Source organism: Rhamphochromis sp. 'chilingali' (genome assembly GCF_963969265.1).
Source record: "Rhamphochromis sp. 'chilingali' genome assembly, chromosome: 18".
Taxonomy (NCBI): Eukaryota; Metazoa; Chordata; class Actinopteri; order Cichliformes; family Cichlidae; genus Rhamphochromis; species Rhamphochromis sp. 'chilingali'.
The window spans coordinates 3,829,721-3,844,205 of NC_137945.1; the positions used below are offsets into that span (position 1 = coordinate 3,829,721).

Genomic DNA, 14,485 nt, shown 5'->3' on the forward strand with positions numbered 1-14,485 from the left:
AAGGAGGGTCTGTACACATTCTGTCTTCTGGTAGATCTGACATGATCTGCTCTTGTTGCTTGCCCCTTAATCTGCGGCATATGACACAGTTGAAGATGACACTACTGACGGCTCTTTTCCCACCCACAATCCAAAAACCTGCAGCTCTGATTGCACCTTCGGTGAAGTGTCTGCCCTGATGACATACTTGTGCGTGAAAGTGTCTGATTATGAGCTGGGTTATGTGGTGTTTACTGGGAATGAGCATGGGGTGTGTCTCATCTGTTGACAGTTGAGCTCTTGCGAGCCGGCCACCGACCCTAAGGACTGCATCAGCGTCTATGTAAGGACTCAGCTTGCTAAGTGGACTTTGTGTGCGAATGGACTCACTCTGCTCCATGCGCTTGATGTCATCCGCATACACCTCTTTTTGAACTGCACGAATGATAGTAACCTTGGCCTGCTGGAGCTGTTCTTCTGTAGCATAGTTGTTGCACTTGTGCCATCCACGACATGTGCTCTCTGTTTCACCTTTAAACGACTCGGCAATGTGCAGCAGTCTGGCAATAGTTTTTTAGCAGACGACTCCAATTTGAGAATCTCTCGAACCTTGTGGTCCCGAGCTCTTTTTTTGACAGAAAGGTGGCACAGGATACGATATCTGGGCGCAGCTCAGTGTCGTTTTCAGGGCAAACAAGGTCAAAGGGTTCTTTCTGTATTTGTCGTTGGCCTGAATCTGTAAGGAAGGCAGGTCCGCTAAGCCATGTAGAGTGAGACAGATGCTCAGCGGGCAGTGCTCGTGTGGCATGGTCAGCTGGGTTTAGCTGTGTGGGTACGTAATGCCATTGGTGGGTCTGGGTAGAACGCCTAATGCGCTCCACACGGTTATGCACATACACATAAAAGCGTCTTTTTTCATTGAAAATATATCCAAGGACCACCTTCGAGTCGGTGTAGAAGTTCACCTCATCGATAGTAGTGTGAAGCTCCTGCTGGACCATTTCCGCCACTTCTACAGCCAGCACAGCAGCACAAAGTTCCAGTCTTGGAATTGTGATGTCTGGTTTTGGAGCCAGCCTGGCCTTTCCAAGAAGAAACCCAACTTCACTGAGCCCATTGCCTGCTGTGAGTTTCAGGTAAGCGACGGCTCCAACAGCTTTTGTGGATGCATCACAAAAAACATGCATTTCTTTTCTCTGAGATTCAGATAGTGAGATGGATGTATACATGCGGGAGATCTTGAGCTGTTGTAAGTGCTTTAGGGAATCTTTCCATTGTTGCCACTTGTCCTGTTTCTCCCTCGGCAGCGGTGCATCCCATTCGCTAATGTCCATAGAGATCTCTCTCAGAATGGAGCGGCCTTCGATGCTGACTGGCACAGCGAAGCCGAGTGGGTCATACAAACTGTTGATGACTGACAATACACCACGTTTGGTGAAAGGCCTGTCATTGATTTCAACTTGAAATGACAATTGGTCTGTCGACAGGTCCCAGCCTAACCCAAGGCTGCGTTGCATGAGTGGGGCGTGTTGTCCACGTTGGAGTTCCTGCGGGCCTGTGGCTAGATCTTCACTTGGGAAGGCACTGACGACTACAGGGCTGTTGGATGAGATCTTGTGAAGGCGGATGTTAGACTGAGCCAGCATCCTTTGTGTTCTGTGAAGGACGTCAATCGCCTGGGTCTCAGAGGGAAATGACTTTAGCCCATCATCTACATAAAAATGGCGCTCAATAAATTCCCTTACATCACTGCCATATTCTTTCTCTCCTTCCACAGCAGTCTTCTTGAGTCCATAGATGGCAACTGAGGGGGACGGGCAATTCCCAAAAACATGGACTGTCATGTGAAACTCGTCCACTTCTCCATCGAGGTCGTGATCGCGGAACCACAGGAAACGCAGATAATCACGATGGTCCTCTCTGACCGTGAAGTTGTGAAACATCTGCTCCACGTCAGCCATCACAGCATGTGGGTCACCTCGGAATCTGAGAAGCACGCCCACAAGGCTGTTATTGAGATCTGGGCCTTTACACAGTACTTGATTCAGAGACACATTTTCGAACTGGGCGCTTGAATCGAAGACTATACTGATTTTTGCTGGCTTTTGGGGGTGGTAAACACCAAAGTGTGGGAGATACCAGCATTCTTGGTGGGGTTTGAGAGGGGGTGCCCTTTCTGCATGACCTTTGTCGAAGATCCTTTTCATAAACTCCACATAATGATCTTTCATCTCCGTCTTTCTCTTTAATGTCTTCCGTAGGGACATGAGGCGGTTGAGAGCCTGCTCTCTGTTGTTGGGTAAGCGACGTCGGGGATGACGAAAGGGCAGGGGGGCGACCCAGTTATTTGCATCATCTTTAGCAAACTCTTTGTGCATAATGTTCAGAAACGTCTTATCTTCTGCAGAGAGTGCCATTTTGTCATCATCAGTAGTTTGTTGAAAGATGTGTTTGCCCAGTTCATCTTTGACCTGTGTGCTCTCAAAAAGGGGGCATTCTTCTGTGATCTTCACTTTTGTGTAGATTCTGTTGCCACAGGGAGAGAGAAAACTGGGGCGGCCATTATCCAGTATGTTAGTCTTGTAGGAGTTCAATGTGGGTCTGTGAGCTCCCGAGAGGCAAACATCCCCAACAATTACCCATCCAAGATCAAGCTTTTGGGCATAAGGTGCTTCATTGGGCCCATTTGCCTGGCGTCGAACCTTGTGAGCCTGAATTACATCACGGCCTAAGAGGAGGAGAATATCTGCCTCTGGATCAAGAGGGGGTATTTGTGCAGCTATGTGAGCTAGGTGATGATGAGCAGCTGCAGCTTCTGGGGTGGGTATCTCACTCCTGTTGTCAGGAATCTGATTACACTCTGTCAGTGTTGGTAGTGGTATGGACACTTTTCCGTCCACACCCTCAATGACAAAGCCGTGAGCTCTACGGCCTGTTTTGTTCGTTGTGCCAGAGCATGTTTTCATTGTGTATGGAAAGGCTTCACCATGTACATTAAACATGTCAAAAAAGGGAGAACGAGCCAGTGACACATTACTTTGGTCGTCTAAAATTGCGTACATTTTCGTTTTCATTTGAGGGGCTGTGCTGTGATATACTTTCACCATGCAAATTTTAGAACAAGACCGTCCTTGTTGTCCCTGTCCACATACCTCAGTGCAGTTAGATGTAGTCACTGTGGAGCTCGGGATGTCTGGCTCCCCGCCGTGTGCCTCTGGTGTAGAATCAAAGCTCCCACTTCTCCAAGGGGGTGGCCCGGCATGCATGGCGGAGATGTGGGTATCGCTTTTGCACTCCAGACAACGAATATCAGCTTTACAGTCTTTGGCCCTGTGTTCTGTTGATGAGAGACACTTGTAACAGATCGAAAGCCCTTTGAGCAGACTTTTCCGCTCATCCAGTGTTTTCATCCTAAACCCTCTACATTTTGCAAGTGAATGGGGCTTCATGTGTACTGGACACCGTTTGTCGGGATCAAGAGAGTGAGTGTTAGATTTGTTGCTGGGTGTGCCAACCTGTGTTTTGTTTGCTGTTAGCGGGGCTCTAAAATGTGATTGTCTCACCAGTGGCCTTTCTATCCTCATGTGCCCAGTGCTGTAATTTTGTAGGATAAAGCTGGGGTCAGTTTTCATTTCAGCATTGCTATTTACGAACTGGACAAAGTAGGAGAAAGGCGGATAGTGCACTTTGTGTTCTTTCTTATACTTGGACCCCTGTTTGATCCATGACTCTTGCAGGGTATGTGGGAGTTTTTCCACAATTGGGTTTATGCCTCTTGGAGTGTCAAGAAAGCTGAGGCCTGGCAGATATCCTTCGTTTTTTGCTGCTTCAAGTTCCAGGAGGAGATCTGCAAGTTCCTGTAGAAGGTGATTGTCTCTCGGAGTAACTCTGGGAAAGCTCTCTAGGCGTTTGAACAGAGAAGCTTCAATAACTTCTGATGAGCCATAAATCCTGTCTAGCCTTTGCCATAAACGCTGAAGACCTGTTTCTGGATTGTTAACATGGACAGCCCTGATTCTCAGAGCATGCTGGAGAGACTCCCCACTAAGCCACTTAGTGAGCAGATCGAGTTCTTCACTGCACTTTAGGTTTAAATCTTCAGTGGCATTGTGAAACGTAGATCTCCATGCTAGATAAGTCTCTGGCTTGTTATCAAACACTGTCAGTCCTGCTGTCAGTAGGTCACGACGCGAGAGGAGGGCAGCGAGGTCTGATACATCTGCTTGTCGTTGTGGTTTGGCTGCTCCAACATAGTTGGACCAATGGGGAGGTGGAAGTTTGGGCTGCCAAACAGGTGGAGAACTGGGGGGGTACCCACGCGCAGCTGCTGCTGATATGTCCGGCCCTGTAGTGTGGGTGTTGTCTAAGTCACATTTTTGCTCTCTACTGTGTTTTGACTCACCTTCCATATTAGTGTTATTGTGGAAGTGGGTATCTACATACTCTTGAGTGCGGCTGACAGCCGCAGCTATTGTGGCAGGAATGTCTGGTGGCTTCACAGACTCTGCTTGGTCCAGAACTGCAGCCTCTAGGACCCTTGCAGCTGCAAGTGCTGCTTCTGCTTCTCCCTCCTGCTTCAGAGCATTTAGCGCTGCCTCCATCCGGGCCTTTTCGACCTCCATGTCTATTTGGCCTTTGGCATATTCTGCTCTTGCTCGAGCAGCTTCGGCTTCAGCTCGTGCTCGTGCTGCAGCAAGGCTTGCTGCTGAGCTGTTTGACCGGCGTGAAGCTGCTGAGCTGTTTGACCGGCGTGAAGCTGCTGATCTGCATTCCGACCTGACTTCCAGCTGTGAAAGCTGCGAGGTGTCCCCGTGGTTGGACATGATTGCTGTCGCTGGAGTGTCTCAGGATCCTGGCAGTGCACTTGATGCGTGGACAATCTTTTTACTCTTCTGCCCTCAGCTGAATGTCTCTATCCAGCTTATGCAGTGAGCTAAACATAAAATGGCTTCAGTAAACACTCAGGAGACCGCGTGCCATTCTTCGGAGCTTTACTGATCCTTATTTTCCTTTTTTGTAAAACTGTAATAACAGAAACAGAATACAGTGTATTCACTCTCCATACAAATACACAAAGATTACATTAAATATTGTTGACTTATGTAAACAGTCACTACACAATCAAGAGATACAGAGATGGTAAGAGATACAGCTAACACCACATGCTGGTATGCTTCATGTTAGCAGGCTAAACAAAGGGCTAACAGCTAGCTTGTGCTAGTAATGTAACAAACTCGCTAAACACACAAGAAGCTCATTACTTTGCTGAACAAGGTACTAATAAGTGGGAACAATAAACCGTTTTGCCACACTTACAGATTATGCCTTTTCAAGGGCGTCAGATGCAGGAATTTACAGAGACACAGCCAAATGGACCTTCCCTGTCGAGCGCTGGGAGAAAACCACTGCTTGCGCTCTAACATGGTGCTACCCTGTCAACCCACTAGATGGCAGGCTTTGCCCAGACAAGATCAGGAATAAACATATTTTCTGACATGTTGCAACAGTTAATTACAGAACGAATGATTATGACCCGCCATATAACAAACTTATAAAAAACATGCCTTAGAAATAACAGGAGGGACAGAATACACATGTACACACATATATATATACACACATATACATATATCACTGACTTTCAGCTTGTGTTTGTGGATATATGACTGACTTTAATTATTAAACATTCCCACATAAATAAGTGACGTCATATTCAGTACTTTTGACAGTTCACTCTTCGGCCGCTCCATCGCTTCCAGGGAAATTCCATATACATAAATGTAAATTTCAAAACTCAACCCCATCATTTAATTTGTTTTTGATTGAAATTGAATATTACTTAAACTCTCTTAAATTAACTTCCAATAAAAAAGGTTTATCATTGATTGAAATTCATTCAGAAATGTTTAATGAATGAGCTGTCACAACTTTCAAGTACAAAGTTGTTATGAAGTCTGTCACATTCCCCCCTTTTTTTTCTTTTTTTTCCCTTTATTTATTTATCCTTCTTATTTCATTGTACTGTATATTGTTACTCTTATTTGCCTTGTATGTCTACTGTGCAAACTGAACTGGAATGACTGACTGTTCGCTTTATATTTTCAATAAAGTTTGGAAACAAAAAAAACCCTCTTCGGCCGCTCCCTTCTGCCGTATTTTGCGGCAAAATTATCCACACCCACCGCCTCGCTATCAATTGTGGGATATATTGGACCACGAAGCGTGCACCGGACCACACTTGATATTTGGGGAAATCGACGGTGCATTTGGAGTATGCATTTGAAGTACACTTCGAATTGGGACAGCCGTCATCGCGTGGCGGTGACGTAACCGCACTTAAAATGCGTACTTCAAGCGTGCAGACCCTGAATTGGGACACAGACCTTGAGTGACTTCTGTTGTGCTGTTGTTGAACCTTGAGGCACATTGTAGCACCGGCAAGTGTTTTAATAAAGAGCTCCCCCTACCAGCTTGGGGTTAAACAACAAGCTCAATCTCTCTCTGTGAGCTTCGTTGTTAAGATTTCTCTGCATGCCACAATGTAAAACATTGCACGGACACGCTGTGCTAATTATATATTTTGAAAAAGAAATGTAGAGGTAGGAATTGCAATTAATATAAATAACATGACGCTAAGCATCGGCCAATGAATGTGAACTAACAACACGGTCGCGGGTATGGCTGCGACTGTAGGAAAAAACCCTAATATGAAGGTATTTTACTGTGCATTTTACAGTAATGTTCTGTTCTTCTAGAATATCATTAAAGTTACGTAAATAGACTTTGACTTCACATTTTGAATGTAAATTAACGTTAAATCACTGTAATGTAATACAACATAATTGTCATGATTATTAAATGTATCTGTCCATACATGTGCATATTTAAATACATTCACAAATGTATCATGATTTCACAAATATCTGTCCGTTATTTGAAAGATTGAACTGTTGAATTCAAATGTAATGCTATGGAAAAGTATATAATATGATCCCTATAAGCTTGTGTTGCATCACATAAGTATTATTATCATTGCTAGTTAGGCCGTTCGTGGCTCAAGGTTTGGCAGCTTGCCTTGTGATCAGAAGATTGCCGGTTCGTTCCCCGGCTCCGACACTCTCTGGCCAAAGGGGTCGATGGTGCGATATGGCAGCCTCGCCTCTGTCAGTATTTAAACCAACTGTATATTTCTGTACATTTACTTATTATGATTCATATTTCCACAATCAGTGACCTTGTTTATAGGTAATTTCATTGTTTGATCACGTAAAAATGTTCCTAATTTAATGTCTAAAAGCACTTGGAAAAGGCAGAATCCCATGTCAAATTAGCGCAACAAACTCTATTTTCATTACTGAAAATAACCGTATTTTTATGGGACAGTTATTTTCTGTTATTTTACGGTCGTATTTTGGCGCCCCAGCTGCCAGAATATTACCATTTTTTCAAGATGCTTTTTCTAACAGTGTAGACTCTGCACAAATCCATTAACCTCCTTCAAAAGAAAACCAAGTTTGTTAGCTGACAGTTAAGTAAGAGGGTAACCAGCTGTTCTCCATTTTATCCACCTGACATGTCATCCATAAGTAATTGACCTTTGTTTGAGTTGTGTCATTTATACTCGCCCCGGGGGATTGTTGTTATCGCAGGTCAAATGTGGCCAACTGAAGCTGCAGATGTGGACCACATTTGGGCCTGTTAGTCATTTGGGAACAGCTGGATCAGGTGATGTCAGAATAGTGTATTGGGAGGAACTGATGTTGCATTAAACAAACTCAAAAGAGACCTTGAGTGTGTGTGTGTGTGTGTGAATCTTTCCGGCCTATTGCTTCGCCAAAAGGCAGATCACATGATGCCCCGTTTAACAGCTCATTTGGAAGTATTGACAACTGCTGGTCATTTGATGTGTAGCAGCCCTGCTGTGATAATACACATGAGCGCCATACCAATGCATATGTAAATGTAATGATGTATCAATTGCACAATGCCCACATGACATCCTGTACACTTTATCTATGTATCTATACCTCTAGCTAGTGATGTTATGTCTGACACTGAAGGCCACAAAACCTCTATACAGGAAGTCTGGTTCGGCTCTTTGTAGAAGACATCTTAACCCCTGATCCTATGAGTTTTATCCAATAGATAATGCAAAGATCTGGAGCCGATGTAGGTGAGGCGACTCACCCAGCCTGACTGCCCTGATGTGATGAAACCTGACTAGTCTTGCAGGTCAAATCTTATCAGTCACATCTGTCATTTCAGCTCCACTCTTGATGGTGTCACTTGTTAACCAGGGATGATTTTATAAGCCAGGAGTGCAGACTCCAATGGAAGAAACTGCTTGGAAAGGCTAGAGAAACCAATTAGAGAAATTTGGACTGATAAAGATTAATACTCAGATTTATACCTTTATTGTTTCACAAAGGGTTAACAAGTGAATGTCCACAGTTTACACTTTATTATCAGATTTTGTTAAAGCAGTTTGGCAGGAACAAAGCAAAAAGTAAAATAAGAACAATCAAATCACATCAATTCTACTCATTTAATGAACCCATCCTAACCTAATGCTGATTGTGTTCTTATCTTTGGTGGTGATAAGAAGGTTGGTGGTGACATAAACACTTGCAGCACTGAAAATGCGTTCCACGTCTGTGCTCTGTGCTAATGGAAATAATCGGGAAAGCAGGCTTCCTTGATAGATCTCACATTTACTTATATTTATAATCCACAGGGAAAATCTGAAGTGTCAAGGAGCTGCAAGCCACCTGGGAAATAATGGAAGTCCAAAGCTTTCTCGGAGTTATAATTCAACACTGTGATGATAATGACGATGATGAGCAGAAACAGAGCCAAATCCAAATCCACAATGATGCCTTTCTTTCAAAAGCACCAGATTAATGCAACCACATACTATCATATCATATGTTGCACTATACAAACGTACTGTCCTCACAGTTTTGGTCACTTACACATGTCACTGGAAAATGCATGAAATCTATCAGAACTTGCTAATAGGACCACAATTAGTAAATTTTCTGTTGTTTGGAAGATTGACTTTATCACCATGTTGTCTTCCTTCAACCCTCTGGCAGTTACCCTTAACAAACACGAGACTTCACAACAAACCAACATAACTACAGCACAAAATACAGATTTAGCAATTTAATCATTTTATATTATGTCTGAAAAATAAACAGTTTGTGTTTTACTGTGTTACTACCAAAGAGTCACGCTGAACATGGATGAAGTGTTAAGAAAACTATAAATATCTTCAAAAGCATCAGGCTTATTCTGAATATTTTTTAAAATGGGAGTTTTTTCCTTCCTCCTTCTCCTGTTTCATTTCCTCCATCTCTAGCTAATCATGGCAGGTGAAACAGCTCATTATGTTAAACTGTTTTCCATCATTCATTATATCAATGAAAACCAGATGAAATCTGAAGTGAAGTGTGATTTACTGTCTCCTCAAATGCAGCAACATTTACATGGATGCTTCAGACCAACCCAAGATGTTCACAGAGTAAGAGGTCAAGCTCACTGAGAAACTCAATCATCTGTGAACTGGCAGCTTCACCTTTCTTCCTCACAGTGTCGATAACACAACGAGCTCTGTTGCTTCTGTTTTGCATGGTGTCTGCTTCCTCCCTCTCAGCATCAGTTATCACCTTTTTCTCCAGCAGTCTGTCCAGCAGGCTGTTGAGAACAGGTGGTGATATCCCATCGATGAAGCAGCTCCGTACATTTAACAGCCTCTCATTGGGAGAGAGATTCAAAGGCATTTGCCCACAGAACGATTTTACTCTAGAAGGCAAAAGATAAACTTGTCTTTGCCACATGCTGGTGGAACTGATGCTTTCTCTAATAAATAACTGAATATTGTTCATGTTTCTTTCCAAAATCACCTGGAAGGATGGGAAGTAGTTGTCATAGGACTCTTCATCAAATTCGGCCTCTATTGGCTGAACTAGAACTGAGTCATCTTCAGGAACAGTGGACAGAGTGTAAACCTGCTTTGGATGCAGTTTACAGTGAGGAGATGTCTCTATGTACCTCTCATCTCCAACTAGTTTCTTCCTGGTGTGCAGCACATCTCTCAGAGCAACATTTTTAGGCAACAACAGCACGCTGAGGAAGGATGTGAGATCAGGATCAACTGGAGGTTTGTAGAAGAGCAGAACCAACGCTCGGACTGGGTCACAGGGAGAGTTTTCATCCCTGACATTACCGTAACCAGAAAACCCTGTGATGTTTATAACAACATGAGTTTCTGTTATCTGGTGAGGGGTAATAAACTCTATGCCAACATCATTCACATGAGCGACCTGCAAGAACTGACCTCCACCTGTGGAGATGAGCTCACAGTGTGGGAGATGAAGCTGACACACAGACTGCTGCTGACATTTGATGTCAAACAGGGGTCCTGCAGGCTTCTTGTGGTGTTGGGCCAGCAGCCTCCTGTTCCAAGGGACAGTCCTGTAAACCACGTCTCCTTCTGCCTTCATGACAAACACCAGGCCGGTCACACTGCACTGGTACAGGCCTGCACAGGAGCACTGGAACGTGTAGGTTTCATCATCAGACTCATCAGCAGCGATGGCAGGTGAAAACTCATTTAACTTCATGTCAGGTGAGCTTGCTGCTTGCATCAAGTTCTTGATTGGTGTTTTGGTCAGTGAAGACAGGCTGTGAGAACGAGTCAAGTAGCAGGAATCTGTGGAGGAGAGCTGTACATGAGAACTCTGTGAAAGCGTATTGGTTGATGACATGTTCTTAGTCATGACAGGAGGATCTGCTTCTCTTGACTTGTTTTTTATCCATGGAGAAGAAACTCTGCAACCATCTTCTTCAATTGTTCCTTCACTTATATATTTAGGCAACCCAGTGGATTTACAGGGTGATGAAGTCTTGCCCATCAGGTCTGTGGAGCCAAACTTAATTTCACCACATTTACCTTCAGTATACTGGTGAGATGTGTTTTGTTCCTCTTGCGAATCTTCCATCTCATGCAAAACAACAGTAAAAGAGCCAGACAAATTAAACTGTCTAAAATCACTGTCTTCCACTTTGAGCTCCTTACAAACAATTGCCGGCTCCCGTGATGGGGAAGGATTGTGGCTTAAAGGTTTACGGTTCTCCTTTCTGTCTGACTTCTTCCACTTAAAACGTAAACTCTGGAATCCACGTTTATCAGCTGAAATCGTTTTTTCTTTAGGTAGTGAAATACTCCTGTAGCAGACACCATCATCATCATTGTCGTCGTCTGTGTTCAGCTGTGTTCTGATGTTTTCATCACTGATGCAGTATGTCCTACAGGAGGGCCTTCTGAGAAAGAAGCACCAACCTGCTCTTACATCCTCCTCACCTTCTTCATCATGTGACTTAAATGCATAATTTGTGTCTTCTTCTGTTTTTCCTTCACTTATTGGATCATCTCTAACTTTAGTGATTTCTCTCTTTTTCTCCTTTAAGTGTCTGTTCTTAAATAAACACTTCATCTTTTCTTCTTTAAATGTCTCTTGTTTAAAGAAGCTGCTTCAGTCTTCTTTTTGGCTCTGATGGTATCCGTCACTTTCTTGAACCTGGAAAACCAATTGTAGACTTTGTTTTATTCTGTAAGAATCATTCAGTAGCTGGTGTGTATACAGAATAAATACAAATCATTATTTACGCCTACACATTCAATTTTATTTATAGAGTGCAAAATCACAACAACAGTCGCCTCAATGCACTTTATATTGTAAAGTAGACCCTACAATAATACATACAGAGAAAAACTCAACAATCATAAGACCCCCCTATGAGCAAGCACTTTGGTGACAGTGGGGACGAAAAACTCCCTTTTAACAGGAAGAAACCTCCGGCAGAACCAGGCTCAGGGAGGGGCATCTTGTCTAATGTAAACAAGATGCAATCCCGGATTGAAAATGCTGATTTGAGATGGTTTGTAGTGGACCTGTGTGGTTAAGATTTGGAATTGCAAATAAATAACACAGAATTGAATAAATAAAACAATCCAAAATTGAATTCAAAATCCTGCTCCTCACATACAAGGTCTTAAATAATCATCTTTTACTCCAGCAGAGTTCATTCGAGTTCGTTAATTAAACAAATGTATACAAATATTATAATATCATATAACATCTGTAGGGCTCTGCACAGCATGGAGGCTGCATCACATGAAAGTACCTGGCTGGAAAAAAATGTTCAGTGAGAGAGAAGTTACTTACAAAGGCTACACAGCAGTACACTGAAGTCACTCCACTTTGTCACCAACACTTGTGACCAGACAAAAAATATGAGCACACGTTTTCCCCACACACCAGCTGGTGTTTATACAGGAAGTAAAAAGAACACAAAAGTGTCAGAACGCATCAGAGCCTGATTAAGTGACGTTAAAAGAAAAAGGCAAGAAAGAATTTAACATAACATAAACCAATGAACAAGATGTGTTTCACTCGGACATTTCAGCTTAAACTATATTTTCATTTTTCGTTAATAGTTTTATTATTTAATCATTGAATTTTATTGAATAAGTGCAATGAATATATTGTCCTATTTGAGCCAAGTAGCTTATTTGTCTCTCTCTTATTTATTTTTCTTTTCCGGCTCATGTGTTTTCACACATTTAAACTGATGTTGTTATTTTACTCCTGTAGAGAACTACTGTTGACATCAGTTTTTACAAATCCATAATCAAGAAACACGAAGCAATTAATTATTTTTCTTTGTTTTGTTTTTTAAGCGAGCGATACAAAGTTATCTCGGTTGTTTGGATGATTATATTCCAGCTTGATCCAAAAGTATGCAAAAAGAAATATGCGCATATTCAGTGAAACTGGAACAGGACGCAACGCTGTAAACAGCCTGAGTGTGTTTAACAGACCGAGGTTGTCCAACCTGCATTTCAGCTTCGCTCCTGATCTGGACAGAGCCACGTTTTTACACTCGTACGTGACAATCAGAATCAGAATCAGAATCAGAATCAGAATCAGAATACTTTATTGATCCCTGGGGGAAATTATCAGGGCCCGAAATCTCTCTGGATGTGCGCTCTGTACAAAAATGTTCATGCCACAACTAAAAAAATAAAAATAAAAATAAACCCTACTTTAATTAACAGAGAAATGTTAATCGTTACAGACAAACACGGCCCGCTGACGCCGGGGTGCAAACGGGAGTTCTAAAAAGTTTGTAAGAAAGAATTTGTTTCTGTAAGCTCTTCTTTTCTTAACTTTCATATTTTTAAAATGTTCTCTACAAATGTTTTAAAATGTTTCTCTGCAGATAACCCAAATGTTCACATTCTACATTACCTGAAGCTTCCTTAACGTTTCAGTCTTGATTTCCTTTTTCGGTGTGATCCACCGACTGCACCTGCCAAGATCTGACTTTACCTTCGACCAGTAAGTTTTAAGAATATATAAACGAAAACGGCTTAAAATCACTTTACCACCTATCGACCTTGATCCCATGTACACCTCAGCTATTAGAAATGTTTTTTGTTAATTTCAAAGTCCAGCAGGGCGGGGCGACCTGTACACGTCACCAGTATCTCACCCTTTTAGTTTATTTCGATTTATTGTTTTTTGCTTTGTGTTTAATAAATTTTCAAATCTAATTTAAATCCAATCTAAACTATTTTGCTTGTAAGAAAGGAACATGCTGCTTTCAAAAAGCATAGATTAGAAGTGGGCAGAGATTTATAGTTAAAGAAAGTGAAACAAAAACTAATGTATAAAAACAAACGCTGAGCTGTCTGACTGCTCCAGTAATTATGTAACAACAAATGCAGTTCCTGCTTTTTTGTTTGTTTGCTTGTTTTAATCAATTTTAAATCATGCTTTTTATTTGTTTTTGTTTCTAATGTCTCTGTAAAGCACTTTGAATCACCTTGTTGTTGAATTGTGCTATACAAATAAACTTGCCTTGCCTCTCTCTCTCTCTCTCTCTCCCTCTCATTTATTTTTTTTAATTTCCGGTAAATGATTCACTCTCACCTGTGTTTTCACACATTTAATCTAATATTGTTATTGTTAGTCCTGGTTTAGGACTACAGCTGAAAAAACTGTGACTACATTTTCGAAGGTATGTTTTGGCGCATCAGTAAAAACCTCAGTATGGAAACATCAGGTTTTACAAATCCACGATCAAGACACACGAAGCAGACGATGTCCGACCTGCTTTTCAGCTTCGCTCCTGACCTGGACAGAGCCACAGTCTCTACTTTCATTTTTACACCTGTGCGTGACAATCAGCGTCCGAAATCTCTCTGAATGTTTGAAAAATGTTCGGCGGGGCCGACCTGTACACGTCACCAGTATCTCACCCTTTTAGTTTAATTCGATTTATTGTTTTTTACTTTTTTGTTTAATAAACTTTCAGATCTCATTTAAATCCTTTGCAAACTATTTTGCTTCTAACAAAGGAAAATGCTGCTTTCAAAAAGCATAGATTAGAAGTGGGCAGAGATTTATAGTTAAAGAAAGTGAAACAAAAAGTAATG

At 42.1% G+C, this 14,485-nt stretch overlaps 1 protein-coding gene across 1 annotated transcript; it reads right to left on the bottom strand.

Annotated features, from left to right (window-relative positions):
- Positions 1-9,476: 9,476 nt before the first annotated feature.
- On the bottom strand, positions 9,477-10,748 carry LOC308385355 (caspase recruitment domain-containing protein 8-like; the record flags this gene model as incomplete). Its single annotated transcript, XM_080864212.1, has 1 exon — positions 9,477-10,748. The coding sequence occupies one exon, from the start codon at positions 10,746-10,748 to the stop codon at positions 9,477-9,479; it is 1,272 nt and encodes a 423-aa protein (XP_080720338.1).
- Positions 10,749-14,485: the final 3,737 nt, after the last annotated feature.